The sequence below is a fragment of the Octopus sinensis genome, linkage group LG2 (assembly GCF_006345805.1).
Source record: "Octopus sinensis linkage group LG2, ASM634580v1, whole genome shotgun sequence".
NCBI lineage: Eukaryota > Metazoa > Mollusca > Cephalopoda > Octopoda > Octopodidae > Octopus > Octopus sinensis.
The window spans coordinates 27,339,079-27,363,320 of NC_042998.1; the positions used below are offsets into that span (position 1 = coordinate 27,339,079).

Here is a 24,242-nt window from a genome sequence, read left to right on the forward strand (position 1 = left end):
GTCAGACAATGGTTGGGCGTCGACTAGCAAGTGAGCTGCTACTGTGGGGCAGCTGCATTGTCGACCTTGCTCGTTGTACTCTTGTACACTGCTTGATACTTGGCATGGAGGCCTGGAGAGGCAGTCTGGTTGCAGAATGATGCCAACTGCCATACTCACTGTCCAAGGCATATTGTTCAGAGAAATGCAAAGCCCTGTGGCAATAGAGTGAATATAACGGTTGTACGTGTAAATAACTGGAAGCTGCTAACAAGAGCTCTGCACACAGGTGGCTCATTTCCAATAAAATAAGAATGAATCATAAAAATGAAGCGCTGCTATCACATAATCCTTTTTTTTTGTCATTTTACTGAGGTAAAATTTTGTCCTGCAGTTATTCATGATCCAGTTGTCTGCTAAACAACTGTGATAATATAAATTTAAATTTTTAATGAGTTTACAAAATTTAAAAGTAAGACTTTATTCAAATGTTTATTTACTTTACGGAGAGAATTTTTTTTTAAATTTGTAAAAATTTTAACCATAAAAACTAATGATTTCATTGAATAATTTTATGGTCTGTATTGTAGCTTTTGTTATAATCACCTTTAAATTTAAATTTGTCAGCAAAATAGTCAATTTTTCAATTGATAAATGGTTTTATATTTAAAAGTAATTAAACATGAATCCTTATTAGCCACTACAGTAATCTTAGAAACCTATTTTTCAGTATAAAATAAATACTACAAAAGTATGTTCTATTTTATTTACCCATTATATTATTAACTACCATAAGAATCTCTGATAAAGTAGGTTATTCATTATCTTTCTAGAAAAAATTTTTTTTCTTCCATAAAAAAAAAAAAACATTTCCTCTTTTCTGATTACACAAAAATAAAAAAAAAAAAAACAAACAAACATCTTATCAGTGTGACTATTCACTGACAATATTATCAAAACTAAAGTTCCCTTCTTATCATGGGAATATTGATGTTACCAAAAGAATAGTTATTTGTTATTATTTTGTTCTAATATTATAACAAGATATTGTTGTATTCAGGCTATACATTACCATTACATACACGTTCAGATAATTTTAATGCTTAAAGCATACGTTCAGACATAAGCTTTTTCGGTTAGAAGCTTGTTCTTTCAAATCCTATTGTCTGTCCCTTCTCTTCCCTTCTTGATGGAAAGAGATTTAGTACAGCAAATTACTAGCTGACATTTTCATTAATATTTGTGCCACAACAAAACACAAAATGTTTAACAGCTTTCACCAGTGGCAAAAGTGTTCAAATCACATTTGCATATTGAAATGCATGAGAATTGACAGTATCAAATGATCGTTGCCTAAGGGATGTAAAAATAATTACTCCTTCCACCTTCCTTAAAACATTAGGATATTTTTTTTTTTTAAGATGACAGCAAGGTATTGTAGGGGAATCAGATTAAAAATCTCATGTTATTTAAACTAATATTTTTTAAGACCATATAGAATTATTATAGGTTTATTATTTTAATCTGATACATATTTATTTCAGGAACCTAGACATGAACAACTTAATGGATATAATAAGCATGACTCAATCCTTACGAATGAGAAGTTATTCCTGGAATCTCTCCACAATTTCATGAGAAAAAGGACCACTCCCATTGAACGGATTCCATCATTGGGCTTTAAAATGAGTTAGTATTATGTTCTCTATACTATATTAAGATCAAATAATCTCATAAATGTGCATTTCAATAAAATAATATTTAAAATGCAGGGATTCCCCTCATGTTACAGAATCTCTGGTTACTATTACGCTTGCAAAAGGGATTGTTTTAATTTTTTTTTTCACTTTCCCCTGTGAAGAAATTGGTGGGAAATGGCACTTGCATTGCAGAACATCCTTGTTGTGATAAAATTTTTAAGGTACAACTTTTCCACAATGCTGGTGGAATTCTATGCGGTTAAGATGTTCACTTTGCAATGACAAGAATTCAAGTTCAGGCCCACCCTTTCTGGCGGCACCTTGGGCAAGTGTCTGCTACTATAGCCCTGGCCTAATGAAAGACCTGTAGGTGGATTTACCAGATAAAAACTGAAAGAAACCTGTTGTGTGTGTAAGAGTTCCTGGATCCTTGTTTTGGCATTTTGTATTAAGAAGCACCACTTACACAAGTAATGGTATTCGTTTGCAATCTTTTATGGAAATATCGGGCCATTTGGTGCTGTCTGTGTTTGAAGGATTTGGGGAAATATTACCTTGCTTGGGAACAGGTGATTGTTAGCAGAAACAACACCTGGCTGACAAATTTTGTCTTGCACATGCAGGTACAGAAAAGCAGATGCTAAAATGATTATATATATATATATATATATACACATATATATTTTTAATAATAAAAATAATAATACTGAAATTATTGTATACAGTGCTCAGGTGCACCACAACTTGTCAAAAGTGCATATAAAGTATATGCAGTAATGTACAATAATATATTATTAATTCAAGGAAATTAATATCAAAACTCCTCATAAAGATATACCTGTGTGAAAATAATTGTATTAAAAAAATATATATCTTTATGAGGAGTTTTAATATTAATTTCCTTATATTGATAATAATATATTATTAAAAAATATATATGTATATATCGCTCGTATTAAATATATAAATACTTCAATAGTATTAATACTTTGATACAATTGAGCACTCAATATAAATTCAGTATATAATATTCTCATTGAATATATTTAACCAAATATTTATATATTTATTTATTTATATATATATATATATATATATATATAATATATATATATATATATATATATAGGGAGAGTTTACGAAAAAAACAAAAGACGGAGACAGGTGGTGTACAAAATAGACTTAATGCTCAGGAATAGAAAAAGTCTTTTACGTTTCGAGCCTATGCTCTTCTACAGAAAGGGACAATATATATATATATATATATATATATATATTGTTTCTATCAGCAATTATGTTGTGAAATTAACGAGGTCACTGTACATCTCTATCAACGATGGATTTTTATGTTTTCTTTCTCGGTATTTGCCTTAAATTTTGTTCAGTGTATATAAACTTACATTGAAATGAAAATTCTAATTATGACATACCATAAATACATAACAAAAACAGAAATGTTTTAATTCGTTTGTTGGTAATGAATATGCTGGTTGCTCTTTCCAGATAGTCATATGATACAATGTGGCTATCTCTCGATCAGTGATAAAATGTATCTATCTCGGGATTTTTTTTCTTCTTTTACTCCTCCCACCCTCTCTCTCTCCCCCCTTGTCATTTAGTTCATTTGTTCTTTCTCAGTAGTAGCATGATTCATTATCACCCCCTCTCTCTCTCTCTCATTGCATTTCTCACTCTCTCTACTTTCCCTCAACATACTTCCTTTTCCCTCTTACTCTTCTTCTTTCTATTTTTGTTTACACACACACTCACACACACTTCGTGTTTTTGATTTTATTAACAAATAATATCACGGTCTTTAATTAATACAAATGATTTTAGTTAACTGTCTTCGTATCTTCATGAAATAGATTATACCCCAGCACAGTTTGTTTCCTCTTTAACTTCACATACTTTGGTTGAAAGTTCTAGAACTATGGAAATATAGTCCCGTGTGTTGAATTTATACAATTTCCAAAGACATACAACAAGTGAAATTATTCCAGCTGTTTACATTCTTTTACTTTATTGATGCACTGACCTAATTTTATTCAACAGTACTTGAAGTTCCTTTAATAACTTCTTTGATAATTTTCCAGTATTCCTTAAAAAAAAAAAAAGATGGGTGGGGTGCGGTGAGCTGGCAGAACCTTCAACACACCAAATAAAATGTTTAGCACCATTTCTTCTGATTTTATGTTCAGCCTTTTGGGGGCCGAGAAAATAAGTACCAGTTGAACACTAGGGGTCGATGTAATTAACACACCCACCTCCCTTGAAATTTCTGGCTTTGTGCCAAAATTTCAAACCAGTATTCCTACTAAAACTTTTTGTCAACAGCTGGCACCATAAAAGTTTTCAAAATAATCATTATTAAAAAAAATTTAATGCAGGAAGAGTGTAACATGTTCTGACAAACATATTTACCTTTTCCTCCATTTAATAATCATTATTAAAGAATACAGTGCTCAGGTGCACCACAACTTGTCAAAAGTGCGTATAAAGCATATGCAGTAATGTACAAATGTCTGGAAAGTGAACAGTGTATGAGTCCATTATATTTTTATAGTTAATAATTTCACAAACAATTCTGGATCTCTCTGATGCTTAATCCTGAATATTGAAGGCATTAGGAAAATGGTTCTCAACCATTTTTTTTTTACCTGTGGATCCCTAATTCCTATTTTACTCTACTGGACCCCCACAGACATTTGAAGCTTTAAAATGTCCTGTTATAGTATTAGGAATTGTATATATATATATAAAGAAAAACCCTATTAAAGTGTTTTCAGTATTTTAGAAGTATAATTGTTTTATTTCACATTTTAAACAAATCTTATGTGGACCACTGCATTGGAGGGATGAGAGATAAAATACCTTCTTGAATAGGATGCCAATCTGTTAACTTTCCCAGCCTTCCTTCCATGACCCACTCCCAATAACTAGAGGTAGTGAGAGAAATAAAATAAAGTATCCTGTGCAAAGACATGAAAGTTTTTGAACTCAACTCTGAAGTTATACTTCAGTTCTCTATTTACTTGGCCAATTTCCCTTTAAAATTTTTAGAGTATTTCTGAAGTGTCTGTAGAAAAGCCACCAAGTGGAGAGTTGGAGCAAAATATTTTGACTTCTATCAATGAATTTCTCTTCAGGGTCCTCTTAACCCCTTTTGGTACCAACCCACCTGAGACTACCCTGGGTTCTATGAAATAAACCTACCAATTTTAAACTGGTCTAAATTATAATCTTCCATCAAAATTTTATGCTAAATTATTCCAGACTACAGCTTGATAATTAGAAAACTATTTTACTAAATTCATTATTTAAAAAATTAACTAAAACAAATACTGCATAGGTTAACAAAAATATGGTAACAACAGAATTAATGGTATTTGAGCCGGTTTTATATTTTGTAAGTTTTTGTCTTCCATTAACACTTTCTGTGGAGGCACATGGCCTAGTGGTTAGAGCAGCGGACTCGCAGTCAAGGGATCGTGGGTTCAAATCTCAGACCAGGCGATGTGTGTGCTGATGAGCGAAACACCTAAGCTCCACGCGGCTCCGACAGAAGGTAATAGCAATCTTCTGCTTACTCTTTCGCCACAACTTTCTCTCGCTCTTTCCTCCTGCATCTTGCAGCTCATCTGCGACGGACTGGCGTCCCGTCCAGGTGGGGAACCTATACGTCAAAGAAACCGGGAAACCGGCCCTTATGAGCTAGGCGTGGCTTGAGAAGGAACAAACAGACAATTAACACTTTCTGTCTGTTTTACATTTGTTTTTCCTGCTGGTATGGGTTGGACAAAAAGTTAGCTATTTTAGGCAGAATTTTGTGGTTAGATGTCCTTCCTGTCATTAATTGTTACCTGTTTTCCAAGTATGGGATTTGGAAGTGTTGAGAAACTACATAATAGGCAGAGTTGTCAGATTAAGACAGTAGGGTGTCTTGAGGGAGATTTGGCTGCTATTTCTACCAGGTCTAGCTACCATGTACAGGTCTGAACTTAATTTTCATTCACATATGCCTAACCGAAAACGATCACAGCCACATCATCCAAATAGGCCGGGTGAAACCGGGCTTAGCTGCTAGTCTTCTATAAATTTAAATCATTGTATGTATGGGATGAAGATACTGATAAAATTTCTTTTTCTTTTGCAGTTGACTTGTTTGCATTTTATAAGAATGCATACAAATTGGGAGGTTATGAAAGGGTATGTATATATATATTTTTTTTCTCTTTTCTTTTTCTCTCTTAATTCTAAATTTATACAAAAGATCTGTTAAGTGTAGAATTTATATTTTATATTTGAGCTGACAGTTCAATATATGAGCATGTCATAAACATGAATATTTTTAACAAGACTTTTATTGAGTCTTAATGCAAAAAGTTTTTTTTTTTTAGTGCTTGTTTTGAATTTATATATTTTTTACATAAGCGAAACTTTTTTTTTTCTTTTTTGATGTCATCAAATTATTCCATAAGTACATTTTTTTTTCCTTTTACAATTTGAAATACCAAAATATTTCTCTTTAGATATAATAATCAGGGTTTATTTCTCCTAGACATTTTGAATCATAAATAATTAGATTAGCTTTCCAGTTTAAAAATAACTCTGTATCTTCTGCATTACTATTGTTCTTCAAACTAATCCTCTTCGGAGAATTATAACTAAAATATGTAGGAGCAATTCACATATAAGAATATAAAATTAAGATAAAATCTAAATTGCCTTTCATGAAGAGTAGAAACAGGAAAAAAAAGTCATTTTCATTCCATATAGGCTCTCTATGAAGGAAAGGATGAACAATGTTAAATCCACACACACACATGTGGACTATATGTATAAAGTGAGATTCAGGTAAAAACTTTGTAGAGCACTGTGCAAAGCCAATCCACAGTTATTGGCTACCTGATGTCATCATACTGTGGAAATCCTTCTGCTGCTGGACAGACATCAGGAATTCCATAGTATTCGAAGAGTTTATATAAATAGACTGACTTACTTGTACTTTACTTGTACTTGTGATGGCGTTCACCCATGGCAGGTTGAGCCGGCTACTTCTCTGGTTCTAGCGGCATCTCGAACTATGGCGGCCCACGCATGACGGTCCTGTGCGAGGTCACTGGAGATAGCGAGCCATTCACGGTTCCATCTGTGCAGACCAACCACTTGCGGACCTGAAAGTTCGGAGAGGTCCTCCTTTATCATCGTTGCCCAAGTCTTCAGCTGCCCGCCCTTGTGTTTGCGCCAGTTAGGAAGTGGAGGTGGGAGAAGGACATCGTAAATCAGCTCACCTCTGGGCGCCGGGCCGCATGACCGAACAACCTTAAGCGCCGTTGTAGAAGCACCAAAGGGAGGGTCCGGCGATTCAGGCAATAAATAGACAGATGAAGGAAAATGGAATTAACAATATTCTTTGTTTAAAATCACTCCAATTGTTTCGATGTGTTCTGACACCTATTTGTACATAGGTGAGATGATGTGCAATCATTATCTTCCATCAAAGATGTAGAATGCACCTCTTCAGGTGATTGTTTAAATAAGTTCTTTGTGAAATTCTCTCGACATTTCACTCACTGTAATAATGTATACTGAGAATGATGTAATTCCCAGCAGTTCACAGACAAAACTTTTCAGTTGTGTATGTGTGTGTGTGTGTGTGTATATATATATATATATATATATATATAGATAGATATAGATATAGATAGATAGATTGATATTTAAATAATGAGGGAGATAAATTGAATATTAATTTAATTAATATCAATTTAAAACCAGTAGCCTAGCATATAAAAAATCTGAAAAATCAGAAAAAATTTCAATACATATGTATATTTAGGGCTAAAAAACCACTAGATGGATAGCCATATGCTAGAAGAAGATCACATACGATCTAACTACAAAGAAATAATGTTCTCCAGAGAAAATTCAGTGAACACCAGAACATAGGCAGGCAAGAGAGATGAAAATTACATAAAAATCAAGAATTTATGTAATTTTCATGTCTTGTGTTCTGGTGTTCACTGAATTTTCTCTGGAGAACATTCTTTCTTTGTAGTTAGATCGTATGTGATCTTCTTCTAGCATATGGCTATCCACCTAGTGGTTTTTTAGCCCTAAATATATACATATATAGATAGATAGACAAATATTTTCAGTTTTGTTGATTTTCGGTTATTATGGTTAAGCACAATGAATAATTTATGAAAAATTATGCTAATATTTCAGATAAAATTACAGATGTTTACGTCAGAATCAGACATGTAAGAAATGCTCTCTTTGGAGTGTAGTTGTGCCTTAATCCTGCTTTTCAGAAATATCACCCATCACTTAAAAGCTAGAAAATTTATAAAAATATCTATAAACAGTAGATTAGTAGCCAACTGGTATTCTCTTTCTTTAATCTTAATTTTACATAACAGTAGTTGCTAAATTGACAATCAATACTGCCCTTCACTTTAGTGCAGTTTTTGCTGACATCAGAAAATTTTTATTTAATTTGAAGTGAACTTGTCAAAATTCAGTCAGTCAACATTTTTTTAAAAGGTATTTTGTTTTTAAAAATGTATATTAAAATCAATTGTATAAAATTTTTTATAAATTTTTTTTTTCCTCTTTATGCCGTTGCTTATCTTTTTCTTTCTTGATTTATTTCATACGAAATTTTAAATCTAAGTCTTTTATGGTCTTTCTGCTGCTGAAGATATTTCCTTTAATTATCCAGTTTTATATTATGTGGATTATAGAATAAGTTTCTTAGAAAGTCTCTTTAAAGTTAGTGTGTGTGTGTGTGTGTGTGTGTGCATGTATTGAAGTATACTGTATTATAGATTCATTTAGGCCAGCCTTACCAATTGGTTTTGCACTGGGAATTAGATAACCGGATATTCGATAACAGTACTGTTAAGTAGTAACACAATGTGCTCTTCAGAGGTGTGTGTATGTATATGTGTGTGTGTATGTAATATATATATGTTTATATATGTATATTTATATATGAATATATATATGTATGTTTATATATATATGTGTGTGTGTGTGTGCGTGTATGGATAAAACACCCACAACAGTCTTGGAGTGGTTGACATTAGGAAGTGCAGCCATCTGGCTCCCCAGTCTTCAGTCAAACCATCCAACCCATACTAGCATGGAAAGCGGACATTAAACAATGATAATGTATGTTTATATATATGTGTGTGTGTGTGTGTTTATATATATGTATGCTTATATACATATATATGTTTGTATTTTTATATATATATATGTATGTATGTCTATTTATGGATATATATGTATGTATGTACATGACCATATATGTTCTGTATAAAACAGATATAAGAAACTCAGAACAGTTACAGAGGTAAAGCCTCAGCTCTGAACAAACGACTTTTTGTGCGTTCGGAATATCGAATAACAATAAATAGTTTCTAATTTTATTCATTAGCTTCATATTTGCATTTATTCATTAAGTGTTAAAAATAGATAAATGCCTGTTTTTGTGAGCTCTCAAAATTTAGAAAAACTTGTCTAAAATATTTGAAGCTCAGTAGTAATGATAAATATAGTAGTAGTAATGATAATAATAACGATAATTATAAATTAGTGAATACAGATTTTAAGCGGTAAGAATGGTAAACTGAAGCTAAGAACTGTTTGAGTCTCAGCTTACGTAGTTCTTATACCATTGCACAACAAAATGTCTTTTTGTAAAAATTTTTTCTAAAAATGAAAATGTTTTCAGTAATTAGATTAATTAAATTTTCATTAATTTTTCTTTTACAGATTACTAATCAACGAATGTGGAAACAGTTGTATGACATGATGGGTGGTAATCCTGGAAGTACAAGTGCCGCAACTTGTACAAGAAGGCACTATGAACGGTAAGACATATATACATCCTACTTCAGACAAGAAATTCTTTTGTAGCTGCAAGTATATCTGTGTGGTAAGAAGTTTTCTTCCTGACCACATGGTTCTTGGTTCAGTCCCACTGCATGGCACATTGGGCCCAGTGTCTTTCTTCTACTATAGCCTCAGGCCAACCAAAGTCTTGCGAGTTGGATTTGATCAGCAGAAACCGAAAAAAGCCCATTGTGTGTCTGCGTTTGCCCCTACTTGAAAACTAGTGTTAGCGTATTTACATCCCTGTCACATAGCGGTTCAGCAAAAGAGAACAATAGAATAAGTACCAGATCTTAAAAGAAAATAAGTCCTGGGGTTGATTCGCTCGACTAAGATTCCTCAAAGCAATGCCCCAGCATGGCCCTCGTGCTGGTGGCACGTAAAAGCACCCACTACACTTTCAGAGTGGTTGGCGTTAGGAAGGGCATCCAGCTGTAGAAACTCTGCCACATCAAGATTGGAGCCTGCTGCAGCCATCTGGCTCGCCGGTCCTCAGTCAAATCGTCCAACCCATGCCAGCATGGAAAGCGGACGTTAAATGATTATGATGATGATGATGAGTGTTGTGCAAGAACTGGAAATAGCAACTTTCATGTATATGTACACACACATTCACACTCATTCACTCATTCACTCTCTCTCTATCTCTCTCTCCTTTCTTTCATCCAATTTTTATTTACCAAATTCACTGACTTGGCATTGGTCAGTTGGAGGTTATAGTAGAATACAATTCTTCATGATGTCTGCCCCCACATGTAAGCTAGCTTCTTAACTACTCAGATCCAAAATAATGAACAGACATATATCAAGATTCACCACCACATTACGGCTGCCATGGCCCTCGGACACACTTTTTCAATGTTCAGAATTGCTGAAGCATGGAATAAACTACCAGCATCAGTTGTTAGCTGCCAGGACACTATATAATTCAAAGCTTCCATAAAATTCACCAACGGTACACTTGATGCCCCTACCATCATCATCATCATTGTCGTTTCATGTCTGCTTTCCATGCTGGCATGGATTGGACGGTTTGACTGAGGACTGGCAAGCCAGGAGGTTGCACCAGGCTCCAATCCGATTTGGCAAGGTTTCTACAGCTGGATGCCCTTCCTAATGCCAACCACTCCGAGAGTGTAGTGGGTGCTTTTTACGTGGCACAGGTGACAGTCAGGTAGCACTGGCATCGGCCACACTCGAATGGTACTTCTTGGTACCAGTCAGGTGGTACTGGCATTGGCCATGCTCGAACGGTACTTTTTACGTGCCAGTCAGGTGGCACTGGCATCGGCCGCACTCGAATGGTGCTTTTTATGTGCCACCAGCATGGGTGCCAGTCAGGCGTCATTAGCATCAGCCGCTCTCGAATGGTACTTTCTATGTGCCACTTGCACAGGTGCTAGTTGGGTAGCACTGGTATCAGTTACACTTGAATAATACATTTTGCATGCTACCGGCACCCACTTTAAATAACTCTTTCACTGTTCACTTCTTGTGCATTTTCTATTTAATGTTCCTGCACTTTTGGTTACCTTTTCTGATGAGTTTTAGTTCACCTGAGCACTGTATACAACGAGATCATTATATTATTACTAGTAATTCTAAGGCAGTGAGCTGGCAGAATCGTTAGCACCCTGGGCAAAATGCTTAGTGGCATTTCGTCTGGCTTTACGTTCTGAGTTCAAATTCTGGTGAGGTAGACTCTGCCTTTCATCCTTTTTGGGGTCGGTGAATTAAGTACCAGTGAAACACTGGGGTCAGTATAATCGACAAGTCCCTTCCCCAAAAAATTTCAGGCCTTGTGCCTATAGTAAAAAGGATTATTACTTGTAATTCTGTTAATGAGCAGTACAGGGTGGAAAGTAAATTTAAACCATCTTGCACAGCAGTTCACAGTTTAAGGATCTGAAGCAGCCAGGGTTATTTCTCTTAACATTTTACATACCTCAACATACACAATTTAGCATGTGAAAAACGAAATAGGAATTTGGAAACAAGCATCTATAAAACTAGTTTTTAAACATGGAATGGCTAAAGGGGGGGAGTCCACCAAAATAAAATAGCAATCAAAAGGGTCCAGAGACAGAAAATGGTTGAGAACCACTAATCTCACAGGACTGAGTCTTAACCAATATATATGAAGGCTTTTTTTTTTTTTTTACTTGCTTATTCTAAATTAATCCTTTCATTACCAGCTTGGCTGAAACCGGCTCAGGCTCTGAATACAAATGTCTTGTTTTCATAAGTTTTGAATTAAAATCTTTCACCAAACCTTAGTCACAATTTATATTCCTAACACTAGCTGAATGATAACTAAGGCATTTTACTAAATTCTTTGTCATATTTTAAATTAATTGAAAGAAACATAGAGTATCTCGACAGAAATATGGTAACAAAAAGGTTAACAAATGATTAATTTAACCCTTTTGATACCAACCTTTCTGAAACTTCCTCTAGCTCTAAAATCTTCCACCAAATCTTTGTCACAATTTATATTCCTAACACTAGCTGAATGATAACTAAATTGTGGAAGGTGTTTATAAGCCATTTAAGAGTGAACAAGGTCACAGTCTCAAAGCGACGAAAATATTTTGGGAAATTAAATTTAGATGTTGAAGTGAATCTAACGGTTTTTGTGTGTTTCTTAAATGGCTTATAAACACCTTCCACACTGCAATTGTTTTCGTTCCAGCACACAATCTCAGATCACTTCACTTGCTATGCAAGTACATCTCCGATAGCTAAATTATTTTACTAAATTCTTTGTTATATTTAAAGTAATTGAAAGAAACACAGGGCATCTCAAAATAAATACAGTACCAAAGGGGTTCAGCTTTTATGACAAATATTTCTGAATTAATCCAGAATTTTGTGACGTGAAGGAATTCTTGCATAACTATTATCAATAATGAATTTCTTTTAAAATATTTTTCAGTTTATTACTTCCTTTTGAATTAAGTCAAAAAGGAAAGGATCTTAATACATTATCGGATATAAAACAGAAGAAAAGTTCACATGTATCAAAATTGGACACCCATCACTCGAAACAACTTTTACACAGATCTAATGAGGACAAAAAAGACAAGGTTTGAAACCATTATTGTTATTATTATTATTATTATTATTGTTGTGCTGAGCGGGCAGAATCGTTAGCATGCTGGATGAAATGCTCAGCAGTATTTTGCCATATCGCTACTTTCTGAGTTCAGATTCTGCCGTGGTTGACTTTGCTTTTCATCCTTTCAGGAGTCGATGAATTAAATACCAGTGAAACACTGGGGTTGATGCAATCAACTAGTCACCTCCCCACAAATTTCAGGCCTTCTGCCTTTAGTGGAAAGGATTAATATTATTATTAATATTAGGGCGGCAAGCTGGTAGAGAAAGATTAGCACGCTGGGCAAAATGCTTAGCGGTATTTTGTCTGTCTTTACATCCAGAGTTCAAATTCTGCCACAGTCAACTTTGCCTTTCATCCTTTTGGGGTCGATAAATTAAGTACCAGTTGCATACTGGGTTGATCTAATCGACTGACTCCCTCCCCCAAAAAATTTCAGGCCTTGTGCCTAAAGTAGAAAAGTTGATTATTATTAGGGCGGTGGGCAAAACGCTTAACAGCATTTCATTTGTGTTTTTGTTCTGAGTTCAAATTCCACTGAGGTCGACTTTGCCTTTCGTCCTTTTGAGGGTCAATAAAATAAGTATCAGGTGGATACTGGGGGGTTGATGTGATCAACTTAAACCCTTCCCCCAATATTTGACTGGTACTTTTATTTTATCAACCCTGATAGGATGAAAGGCAAAGTGTTAGGGTTGTGTGGGATCGACTAAGCCTTTCCCTTAAAAATTGCTGACTTTTTTGCCGAAAAAAAAAGAGAAAACCTGTTAAGGAGAAGGGATTGATTGGCATGGGTGTTTGTGTCAAGCAAAATGTGTTGTGGAATTTGTTCCCACTCTCCATGTTTTGAGTTCAGTTCCTGCTGAAGTCAGCTTTGTATTTCATTCATCCAGGGTTGATAAACTTAAATCACCACCCATTAGAGGTGGCAAGCTGATAGAATCTTTAGGGCACCACAGGTAAAAAAAAAATGCTTTTTACATTCTGGGTTCAAATCATACCTAGATCATCTCTGCTTTTCATTCTTTCAGGGTCTATAAAATAAATTATCAGCTTAATATTGGGGAGGGGTTTGGGTCAGTTTAATCAAAGGTTCCCCTCACACCTTACAGTATTTGGTCTGATTCTTTATGTTCTGATTTCAAATTCTGCCACGGTCAGCTCTGCTCCTAAACTTGCTTCTTTTGTGCCAAACGAAACGAACTATAAGTCCAGTCCTAGGGCTCCCCTTCGAAATTGTTGCTGTTGTGCCTAAATTGGAGTTATTGCATGCATTGTACTGAAGTTGTTTTCAGTGTTTGAAATTCGTAATATTGAATCATTTTAGCAAAATATGAGATATCACAATTAAATGAAGTGTTAATTTTATTATTATAGAGAAACAGAATGAGTATTGAAGAAAAAGAAAAGATGTGGGATGAAATGAGGAAAACCAATGCTCAAAATCGAGATAATGTAAGCATTTACTTACAGACATGTCTTGAATTTTCATTAGTACACATTATTAACGTTTAAAAAAAAGCATTTCGCTGCTTTTGTAAATCTCAACTGAATTGCATAAATGAAACAATTTTTAAGGGAAGTAATTCGTATAATATTAGTAAGAGTTAAATCCCTTGAAACGAATTTAGTTTTTAAGATTCTATTTTGTTATGAGACGTTAACGTGGCTGAGCAAACTATTGGAAAGGATATCGGAATAAATGTGTAATTGAACGATATTAAACTGTATAAATAAATGCCGTGTAACGTTTTCTTAGAATATTTAAACTGTGTTGTTTCGTATTTTTATGAAGAAAATTTTCTTTTATTATTTTTAGGTTCGACGATTTAAATCTGGGACCCAACCAACAGTCAAAAAACTCTTATGTGAAAAATACAACCAGGATCCGTCAGATGTACTGCCTTCTTCAGTCAAAAGAGAACCATCTGATACTAAGCCTTCGGAAGAGTCTTTAAGCCTTTCAGCATCTCCCTCAACACATGTCAAGAAAGGACCAAGTGTGACTCGGATTTCACCTGAAGTCAAAAATCCCGTCATACCTGTTGTAAAGCTAGAAAGTCCTATAAATGATTGGAAATTAAATGCGTGTTTAGCCATACCTAAGGAAATAACTGCTGCTGCTGTACTTGCCAGTCAATCACCTAGTCCTATCCAACTCGGCCTAGACAAGAAACAATCTGTTAATTATGTGGAAAAGAGTCAAGTTGTGACACTGCCATCACCGTCTCCTCCCTCTAATCCTTCCTATGAAAGAATCAGCCCTGTTGATCCAGTCAGTTATGAACCAGACAATTATTCTGTCAAACCAGAAGTATCACCATGCAGTGATGTCAGTGACAATAATGATTGTGATAATCAGATAAAAACTCGGCCAGGACCAAGCATACTTGGACCTTTGTTACATAAACAGAAACGAGGACCTGCTTTTCAGAATCATCACATTCCATCAAGTGGGGTCGCTACAGTTCCTAATGATTCTAGTAGTAGTAGTAAGTGTATTGAAAGTACACCTCCTTGTAAGGTGCAACTTACTTCCAAAGTAAACACCAACACCAGTGCAACATCTGTAGCTCCAGCCATCTCTTCTAGGTCATCTACAGCTGGTCACTCAGTCCCTGTTAATCGCATACCTGAAAATGGTCGGTGGCACGTTCCGAAGGTGGCTCATACCCAACCACCTCGAACTCACCGAAACGAGGAATTAAAATCACGTACTGTACGTCAGACGGTTATTCAACCAACTCCACAAAGCCCTCCAAATCATTTGCTGTCCCTTGCATCTCCATTGACCAAATATAGTCGCCCACGACTTGAAGACTCTCTACCTCAGCCTGCTCATACCAACCATATGAAAAGAGCTCGTACCTATTCTAACTGTTCCTATAACCTTATGTCACCAATTACAGCTCACATTTCAAAAACTTCTAGCAATAATATGGTATATTCTACTGTTCATAGCATGGATACTAACTCACCATATTATATTCCTCCTCCTCCTCCTCCTCCCAAGAGACAAAAACTGTCAAGCAGTCACACATCATCATATTTGGACACTGTACATAGACCAAATGACATACAATCAGAACCAACAGATTTATCTATGAAAACATTGAAAAAAGTTGTAAATGGAAGGATGAGTTACAAAAATTCTTCAAAAGATTATTCAAGAAATGATATTAATGATTCTATGCCTAGCATGTCATTTGGATCTTCTTCGTCTCCAACTAGGGATCTTCAAACTCCTCTTGATATGACTACAAGCTCAAAGAAATACAATGTAAAGGTTAGCTTATATTTCTTACGTATTTTTTGGTTTAAACTATTCATTTTAGATATGCTTGGTTTAAGTTTGATCCCTAACAGTTTTATTGTATGAAAATGTTTATATGTTAAACAGGAATGTATATGATTTGCATATCATATATTGCAACACCTGTTTTCAAAGCTGCCATTAATCGCTCTCTCCTCCACACATTTTTCTCTTTCAATCGTTCTCATCTCTCTTCATATACCTTTGTAATTTATTTCCTCTTGTACTTTCTCTCTCTCTCTCTCTGCTTATCTAGCTGTCTCCCTAACTCTCCCAAATATGGTTTTTCTACACTTAACCAGACTGGCTGAGCTCTTAAATTACTGGATTCATGAAACATTCATTAAATAGCAGCTTAAATCTTGCTATAAATTGGCTTCTTCTTTTCAATGTTACATGTCCAGTTTGTCTATTTAACCACTGTTAAGTACCAACTGAATCTTGTCAAGTTAAAAAAAAGCATTTTAAATATTTACTCAAATCAGAAAATATGTGCGTGTACATATAATTGATCACACAAAAATATATTTTTCTGAAAGATATTCAAAATATAAAGGTTACTTTGCAAGGAAATTTTTTAAAATTCAATTAATCTTCAGATTTCACTGATAACCAAATGATTTAGATTATTTAAGCAAATTAGTAAACATTAATACTAAATTAGTATACATTAGTAGAAAAATATTTTTGGTTTAAATTTTGAATTTGTCATCATCATCATATTTGATGTTCTATGCTGGCATTGTTTAGACAGTTTGACAGGAGCTGGTAAGGCCAGGGGTCACACCAAATTCCACTGTTTTGGTAAGGTTTCTGCAGTTGGATGCCCTTCCTAACGACAACTAGTTTCCAGAATGTACTGGATGCTTTTTACATGGTGCCAGCACCCATGCTTTTTACATGGCGCCAGCACCCGTGATTTTTACATGGCGCCAGCACCCGTGATTTTTACATGGTGCCAGCCCCTGTGCTTTTTACACGGTGCCAGCACCCATGCTTTTTACATGGCGCCAGCACCCGTACTTTTTATACAGTGCCAGTCCATGTGCTTTTTACACGGTGCCAGCCCATGTGCTTTTTATATGGTGCCAGCCCATGTGCTTTTTACATGGTGCCAGCCCCTGTGCTTTTTACATGGTGCCAGCCCCTGTGCTTTTTACATGGTGCCAGCCCCTGTGCTTTTTACATGACACCAGCACCCATGCTTTTTACATGGCGCCAGCACCCGTGCTTTTTACACAGTGCCAGTCCATGTGCTTTTTACACAGTGCCAGCCCATGTGCTTTTTACACGGTGCCAGGACTTGTGCTTTTTACATGACACCAGCACCCATGCTTTTTACATGGCTCCAGCACCCATACCTTTTACATAGCACTAGCCCCTATTTGTATAAATATGTTTTTGGTTTAAGATTCAAATTATTAGATATATTTTTGATTTTTGTTAGACATTGATATCTTGCTTATTCAATAAGCCAACTGCTTTGCCTCAAGATGAGGAACCAAACAGTTTTCTCCTCCCCTATTTGGAGCATTTTCACATCTAATTAAATTGTTTCTTAAAAAATTAAAACTGATATTTGTGAACTTAGTAATTAAATTTCTTTTGCAATAAAAATATTAGGAATAATGGCATCTTGAAGAACTTTTAGTTTAATGCATTGTCCTCAGTACTTAGATTTTTAAACCCTCATTCTATCGGTCTTTTGTTGTCAGACTGCTATGTTAGGGGGTGACATATGCACAAGCAGTGGTGGAAGACAGACAGACAGATGCACACATTTATATACATGATAAATTTCTTTCAGCTTCTGTCTACCAAATCCACTTGTGAAGCTTTGGTCAGCCCATGGCTATCATAGAAGACACTTGCCCAAGATGCCATGCAGTGGGACTGAACCCAGAACCATGTGGTTGGGAAGCAAGCTTCTTACCACACAGCCACACCTGTGCCTATGTTACGGCATAGGTTATCATTATTTTTCCCATTGCTGTTGTTGGTCTGTCTTTAACCCTTTAGTGTTCGCATTATTCTGCCAAAATTAATGCTTTTTCATCCACTTTGTTTTGAACTAATCAAGCATTATTTTGTAGCTATGAGATTTTGATGAGGTAGCTGTTAATTTTTAAAACGATATTGTAGGGTTGGTGTGAGAGACCAGATCTCACCAGTTTGAACATAAAACAGGTAGAATACCTCTGGCCGGATATGGCTGATTTAAATGCTAAAGGGTTAAAGAAGACCTTAGTCAAAATATTTCTACAGCTATTAATATGTTAAGAACACTCAAAACTCTAGGTAGAGGCTATTATTAAACCCCACTACCACCACCAACAGTCATTGCTTTACTTTTGATTCAGTGTATTGATAATCATAACTGTACTTCCATTACAAATTGACACGAGAGCTTTTCCATTCCTTATATGTTATTGTTTTTACGTGTTGCTAAAAACTTGTTTAGGTAAGCCTAAGCTCAACTCTCTACCATTTTTGCAAGGAAAATGAGTTTTTTGTTAGTTTCATAATTCTGTCACATTTTTTCTCAGCATCTCTCTCTATATAAACGGCAGTTTGTCTGTGCGTGTTTCTGTGTGTCTGTTTGCTTGTACCCTCACCCTGACCACGGCTTTCAACCGATTCTGATGAAACTTGACACACACATAGCCCAATGTCATAATTCAAAACTAACGCAGCGAAAATTTTGAAAAGTTCCCCCAGTTCTGAAAAAAATCGATAAATTCGACATGGGGTCGAGAATCAGGAACACAAACCACAAACTGTGTAGGGGACGCAACTCAACCTTTTTTAACTATCAAAAAAAAATTTACCATAATTTTTTTTCCATTTTTTTTTGCTGTTTTTTGGCTATAACTCTCTAAAAATGCTTTATAGTTATTTCCCTTACAAACCTGAGCAACGCCGGGCGATACTGCTAGTGTACTAATAAGTTCATGGAGCACTAAGTCTTCTGTGCTTTCTCCATGGACACCACTATCCTTTCTACTATAAGCACAAGGCCTGAAATTTTGTGGGGTGGGAGGAGGCTAGTCGATTATATCGACCCCAGTAAGTAAGGCGGCGAGCTGGCAGAAACGTTAGCACACCGGGCGAAATGCGTAGCCGTATTCCGTCTGTCATTACGTTCTGTGTTCAAATTCCGACGAGGTCGACTTTGCCTTTCATCCTCTCGGGGTCGATAAATAAAGTACCAGTTTCGCACTGGGTCGATGTAATCGACTTAATCCCTTTATCTGTCCTTGTTTGTCCTCTCTATGTTTAGCCCCTTGTGGGTAGTAAAGAAATATATATCGACCCCAGTATTCAACTGGTACTTATTTTATCGACCCCAAAATGATGAAAGGCAAGTAAAAATGTAAAGTGAGAAAAAAATATTGGATACAATATAATTATAGGATGCAAATGGCATCTATGCTGTCATAGTCTAATGTATTCATTGGGCCCCATGGTGTATTTTTATGTACGTGCCCAGGTACATTTTACTACCATTTTATTCTTTTGGATTTTGCAATTCCATGAGATGCATCTTAAGTTACTTGCTCTCTCTTTTCTCTCTTTTTACTTGTTTCAGTCATGTGACTGTAGCCATGCTGGAGCACTGCCATTAGTCGAGCGAATCGACCCCAGGATTTATTCTTTGTAATCCTAGTACTTATTCTATCGGTCTCTTTTGCAGAACCGCTAAGTTACGGGGATGTAAACACACCAGCATCGGTTGTCAAGCGATGTTGGAGGGACAAACACAGACACACATATACACACACACACACATATACGACGGGCTTCTTTCAGTTTCCGTCTACCAAATCCACTTATAAAGCTTTGATCGGCCCGAGGCTATAGTAGAAGACACTTGCCCAAGGTGCCATGCAGTGAGACTGAACCTGGAACCATGTGGTTCGTAAGCAAGCTACTTACCACGCAGCCACTCCTACACTTGTCTAGCAAAATAGTTATTCTAGGTAAGAATTGGTGTGTAGTAGAGAAGGCTCTTAGTCTTCTTACATGAGACAAATCTCTTGATGGTGGAAGTACAATAAACTGGACCCTATACGCTCAAAATGTTTTGTGATAGGAAGATTATTCAGCCACGGAAACCAAACTGTTTCTGCAAGTTGCTTCACAAGTTTCCTGTCGCATAAAGCAAGAACTGAGAGAAAGGGTCTCTAACCTTGTATCACTTGTCCCTACTTGGAACAACCTCTCTAATTTGAGGGGCATGATAAAATACTCGGTGAGCTGGCAGTCATTAGCACGCCGGGCGAAATGCTTAGCGATATTTCGTCTGCCACTAATCTCTGAGTTCAAATTCCACTGAGGTCGACTTTGCCTTTCATCCTTTCGAGGTTGATAAATTAAGTACTAGTTGAGTACTGGGGTCGATGTTATTTACTTACTCCTTCCCCAAAAATTTCAGGCTTTGTGCCTATAGTAGAAAAGAAAATAAATGATAAAATACTCTCAGCTCATATAATAGTAAGACTTACTAAAAAAACCCAGAGTTGACCAGTTCTTGCTATTTTTGGATGGTCCTAAATGGTGCAGATCAAGTCAAAACCCAATGTATGCCAGATTAGCCAATTACAAAAAGCTTTACATTAGTGGTTCTCTCAACCTTTTTTAATATCCAGGCCAGATCCAAAAACCTAGGTTTAAAATTTTTTTTATTAGGGTCCACACCAAAAAAAAAGTAATACACATGTCAATTAAAGAAAAAGGCACCTGTGCCAGTGACACATAAAAGGCACCCACTACACTCTTAGAGTGGTTGGTGTTAGGAAGGGCATCTAGCTGTAGAAACTATGCCGAACCTGGTGCACCTCTCCATCTTATCAGTTCCAGTCAAACCAGCCAACCCATGCCAGCATGATAATAATTTATAGAGGGAAATAGGCGGTGAGCTGGCAGAAACATTATTATGCTGGGCGAAATGCGTAGCTGTATTTCGTCTGCCGTTACGTTCTGAGTTCAAATTCCGCCGAGGTCGACTTTGCCTTTCATCCTTTCGGGGTCGATTAAATAAGTACCAGTTACACACTTGGGTCAATTAAATAAGTACCAGTTATGCATTGGGGTCGATGTAATCAACTTAATCCATTTGTCCCCTCTGTGTTTAGTCCCTTGTGGGTAGTAAAGAAATAAATGATTTGTAGAGGGAAGACCATCAGGGGCTGCATGCACCCCGAGAATCTCTGTCAAGATCTACTTTTGACATAAATCTTAACTCAATTTTAGTAAATGCAAATTAGATACATTTTTCAAGAAAAGTTCGTTTTTTTTTTTTAAAGAGAAATAATACTCTAACTATTTTGTTACCAACCCGGCTGAAACCGGCTCTGAGTATAAATGTCTTGTTTTCATAAGTTAGGAATTAAAATCTTCCGCCAAACCTTAGTCACAATTTATGTTCCTAACACCAGCTGAATGATAACCAAGTTATTTTACTAAATTCTTTGTTATATTTAAAATTAATTGAAAGAAACACGGAGCATCTCAACAGAAATATGGTAACAAAAGGGTTAACAAATGATTAATTTAACTCTTTTGATACCAACCTGTCTGAAACCACCTCTGGCTCTGTTGTACAAATGTCTTGTTTTCAAAAGTTCTAAATTAAAATCTTCCACCAAACCTTAGTCACAATTTATGTTCCTAACACTAGCTGAATGATAACTAAGTTATTTTATTAAATTCTTTGTTATATTTAAAATAATTGAAAGAAACACAGATTATCTCAAAATAAATACAGTAATTTAATTAAATTTTTTTTTTTTTTGGCTCAAAAAGCAAATGCAAGGCCATGTAGGGGGACAGGGAGTTATGTACAGAGAGGGTGGTCATACAAAGAGTTCAAGCCATTTCTGGTCAAGAGAGACTTTGAACCGAGCGGTCGTCCGCATCTTCACTATCTCGTCAGGCAGCTTATTCCACGGATCCGCAACCCGGACGGAGAAAGCCCATCTCTTTCGATTGAGATGAAATCGTCATAGATAGAGCTTTTCGGAGTGACCCTGCAGCCCACGCTCTGGAGCAGGAGTGAAGAACAGTTCTTCCGAGAGGTTACACTTTCCGCTTATGATGTTGGGTTAATGAAAGGGTTAATCAAAATGTTTTTGTTTTTGTTAGTCAACAAAAATAATTATTTGCATTTTCAGTTTTGTTTAATTGTTGAGGATTTTGGCTTATTTCTCTTTCTCTCGCTCTCTCTTTTTTTAAACAGGTATCCGGCAATATGTCATCAAATAAAAACTCTTCGTCACCATCAGAATTGAATGCATCTGCTTTAAGTTCATCTAACTCTTACCTAGCGGGATTAAACTTACCTGCCCAGTCAGTACATCCAGCCTTCCCACAGCCCCTTCAGCCCGCACATTTGATGCGAGGTGGGATGATCTCTTCAACACATATGCAACGAATGCTGGAAGTGCAACGTTTTCCTCCACCAATTCCACAGCAGCAGCAGCCACAGCAGCAGCAACAACCTCCTCCGCCCCCTCCACCATCACTGCCACCGGCACACCCCACTCACAGGCTCGATTACAGGCCACCGAAAGACTTCTATTCATTACCTTCCTCCCTTATACTAAGTCATCCGCCTCCACCACCACCGCCGCCACCTGCATTCCCACCTTTCTATCAAAACAGACAAAATTTGAAACACTTTGTCCACCCCAAGTAGTGAAGAATATTAGGGTTTCTTTTTTTTTTTTTTTTTTCCCCCCTTTCAAAATATCAATTCAAAGACTTGCGTGAGAGCATTAACAATTTTGTCTAGAACTACAAAAACACTCCAAAGTTACTTGAAAAAAAAAAAAAAAGGAAAAATTCTAAGGTGGTTGGAAAATTTAGCTATTCCTATTTTTCAAAAAAAAATAATATTAAATTCACAAAATTTTATTAGGAATCAATTGAAATTTGATAATGACTTGTGCTAAAAATATATTTAACTCTCTTTTTGCCTTATGAGTTACAATACCATTTTGATTCCATTGTTTTATTGATCCATAAAATTTTCAATAACAGTCTGCTTCTTGTTAGACATTTCTTGATTGTTTCCTGCTTAAAGCTAGGAAGTTGCCAAAGTCAAATTTCCATTTTTTTTTTTTTTACTTTTGTTACTAAAGGATAAAGATTTTCCCCTAAATTTCTTTGGTAGTCTGTTTTCTTGAGTATTATCTCAAAATAATGTTTTATATTTATATAGAAAAAGCTCTACAGAAGGTATCACACAAGAAACTGTGCATGCCATTTAAGGTAATTTTGTGTTAATTGCACATTGAAGTTAGTAGATTAAATGTAATAAGTATTCAAACCTAACGACGTACGGATGATTTTGATCTCTTAGAATATTGCATTTACGTAGATGTCCAGGCAGTAGTCACTTTCTATTTCCTACCTTTATTCTAATTTATTATTTATTATTATTTAATTTTATTTATTTATTGTGAATATACACACACACATACACACACACACAAACACCACACACACAGAAGAAAAAAATTTTTAATATGTAAAAAAAAAAAAGTGATGAGTTAGTCTTATTGGCTTCTAGTTGTAATTTTGATAAACCTATTCTTGGAAACTAGGCATTACTCATTTTTGAGTCTCTCTCTTTCTTTCTCATATGTCCTTTGTGTCTACATTCTGCATTCAAACCCAAATTAGTTCTACAGAAAAAAAAAAATTTAATTCTTCAATTTAGACCGCATACATATATATATACAAAATTTAGAGGACTGCCCACTAAAAAAATGGACAGCCTATATGCTAGATATAGATGTCAAAATCGCCATTTTGTATGTAAAAAAATTTTTAATCTTCAGATTTTTAAAAAATATGCTAGGCCACTGGTTTTAATTAATTATCAATTTCTACCCTTATTTAATTATAATGATAAGGAATCTGGAGACTGGTACATCCTCAAAATTTAATTCCTTTTGTTTTATAATGTCATGCATCATATTTTTATGGTTATGATGACCTACACATATATATCCCTCTAAGCTTATATATATATATATATATATATGCTTTAAACAATCCATACAAATTGATCTTGGGACAGAGGAATGAACAGACAGCAGAAATCAATGACTATATATATAAATTTGTAAACAACCCTCTTCTATCAAGGAGCATACAACTCTGCTAGGATTTAAAAAAAGGAAGATTTCTCCAGGATGTAGACACAAAGTAGCTTATTTGA

General features: G+C 35.6%; 1 protein-coding gene across 1 annotated transcript in view; it reads left to right on the plus strand.

The window, feature by feature from the left end:
* Positions 1–23,547, plus strand: part of LOC115228877 (AT-rich interactive domain-containing protein 5B) — an 85,197-nt gene extending 61,650 nt beyond the window's left edge. Inside the window, exons 6-12 of the mRNA XM_029799360.2 lie at positions 1,524–1,668; positions 5,836–5,888; positions 9,465–9,562; positions 12,520–12,670; positions 14,080–14,157; positions 14,522–15,988; positions 22,254–23,547. Coding sequence (XP_029655220.1) covers positions 1,524–1,668; positions 5,836–5,888; positions 9,465–9,562; positions 12,520–12,670; positions 14,080–14,157; positions 14,522–15,988; positions 22,254–22,712 — 2,451 coding nt within the window. The 3' untranslated portion in view covers positions 22,713–23,547. The remainder of the gene's footprint in view (positions 1–1,523; positions 1,669–5,835; positions 5,889–9,464; positions 9,563–12,519; positions 12,671–14,079; positions 14,158–14,521; positions 15,989–22,253) is intronic.
* The last annotated feature ends 695 nt before the right edge of the window (positions 23,548–24,242 follow it).